Source organism: Egretta garzetta, unplaced genomic scaffold (assembly GCF_000687185.1).
Source record: "Egretta garzetta isolate BGI_Z169 unplaced genomic scaffold, ASM68718v1 scaffold1044, whole genome shotgun sequence".
Lineage (NCBI taxonomy): Eukaryota > Metazoa > Chordata > Aves > Pelecaniformes > Ardeidae > Egretta > Egretta garzetta.
Genome location: NW_009259451.1, coordinates 71,286 through 71,899, shown reverse-complemented (window position 1 = coordinate 71,899; position 614 = coordinate 71,286). Strand labels below are relative to the sequence as shown.

At 63.4% G+C, this 614-nt stretch overlaps 1 protein-coding gene across 1 annotated transcript in view; it reads right to left on the bottom strand.

Annotated features, from left to right (window-relative positions):
- LOC104124781 (stAR-related lipid transfer protein 13-like) overlaps positions 1 to 614 on the bottom strand; it is a 5,882-nt gene that overhangs the window by 4,715 nt on the left and 553 nt on the right. The window contains 1 exon segment of the mRNA XM_035892717.1: positions 5 to 614. This exon segment is cut by the window's right edge and continues 28 nt beyond it. Within this exon segment, the coding sequence (XP_035748610.1) occupies positions 5 to 614 (610 nt within the window).

Genomic DNA, 614 nt, shown 5'->3' with positions numbered 1-614 from the left:
CCACCGCCCCTGCCGCCTCCCGCTAGCCCGACGGGGGCGTTCCCCGATTTCCAGTGGGTCAGGGAGCTGCCGTCCAAGGGACACAAGCTCTCAATGGAGAGGGATTTGGGGAAGGTGCCCGGCTTGTGGTCCTGGGGGACGTAGACCAAGCAATCCCCCCGGCACGCCTGCCGGTGCTGGCAGTCTCCAGCAGCCCAGTCGCCGCTGGCTGTCACGGCCATTCCATAGTCCTCCAGGTAGACTCCGCTGCATTTCGGGTCAGAGCTCACCTTGCCCCCACCTGAGCCGAGCAAGCGGTTAGTCCTGTACGATGATACCGAGAAGAAGTTTTTTTTGCCATGGAAAGAGGCAGAGATCCCTCTTTTAGGGGAGCTGGCCTTGGTGGCTGCGAGGTCCCTGTTAGTCTTCAGGGTGCCCCATCCCGGTGTCGCCGCGATGCTGCCGTGTGGGGCCACCTTCTCGTCTGGGCCGGATTTCTCTTTGTCCTTCCTTCGGAGGGACTCGATCCTCTTCATGAAGCTGCGAGACCGTCGCTTCTTCGGCTTCTCCTTGGAGCCCTCGCCACGGCTCGAGGGCTGCTCGGGCAAGGAGCGCTCGCTCACGCTGCGGCCGGA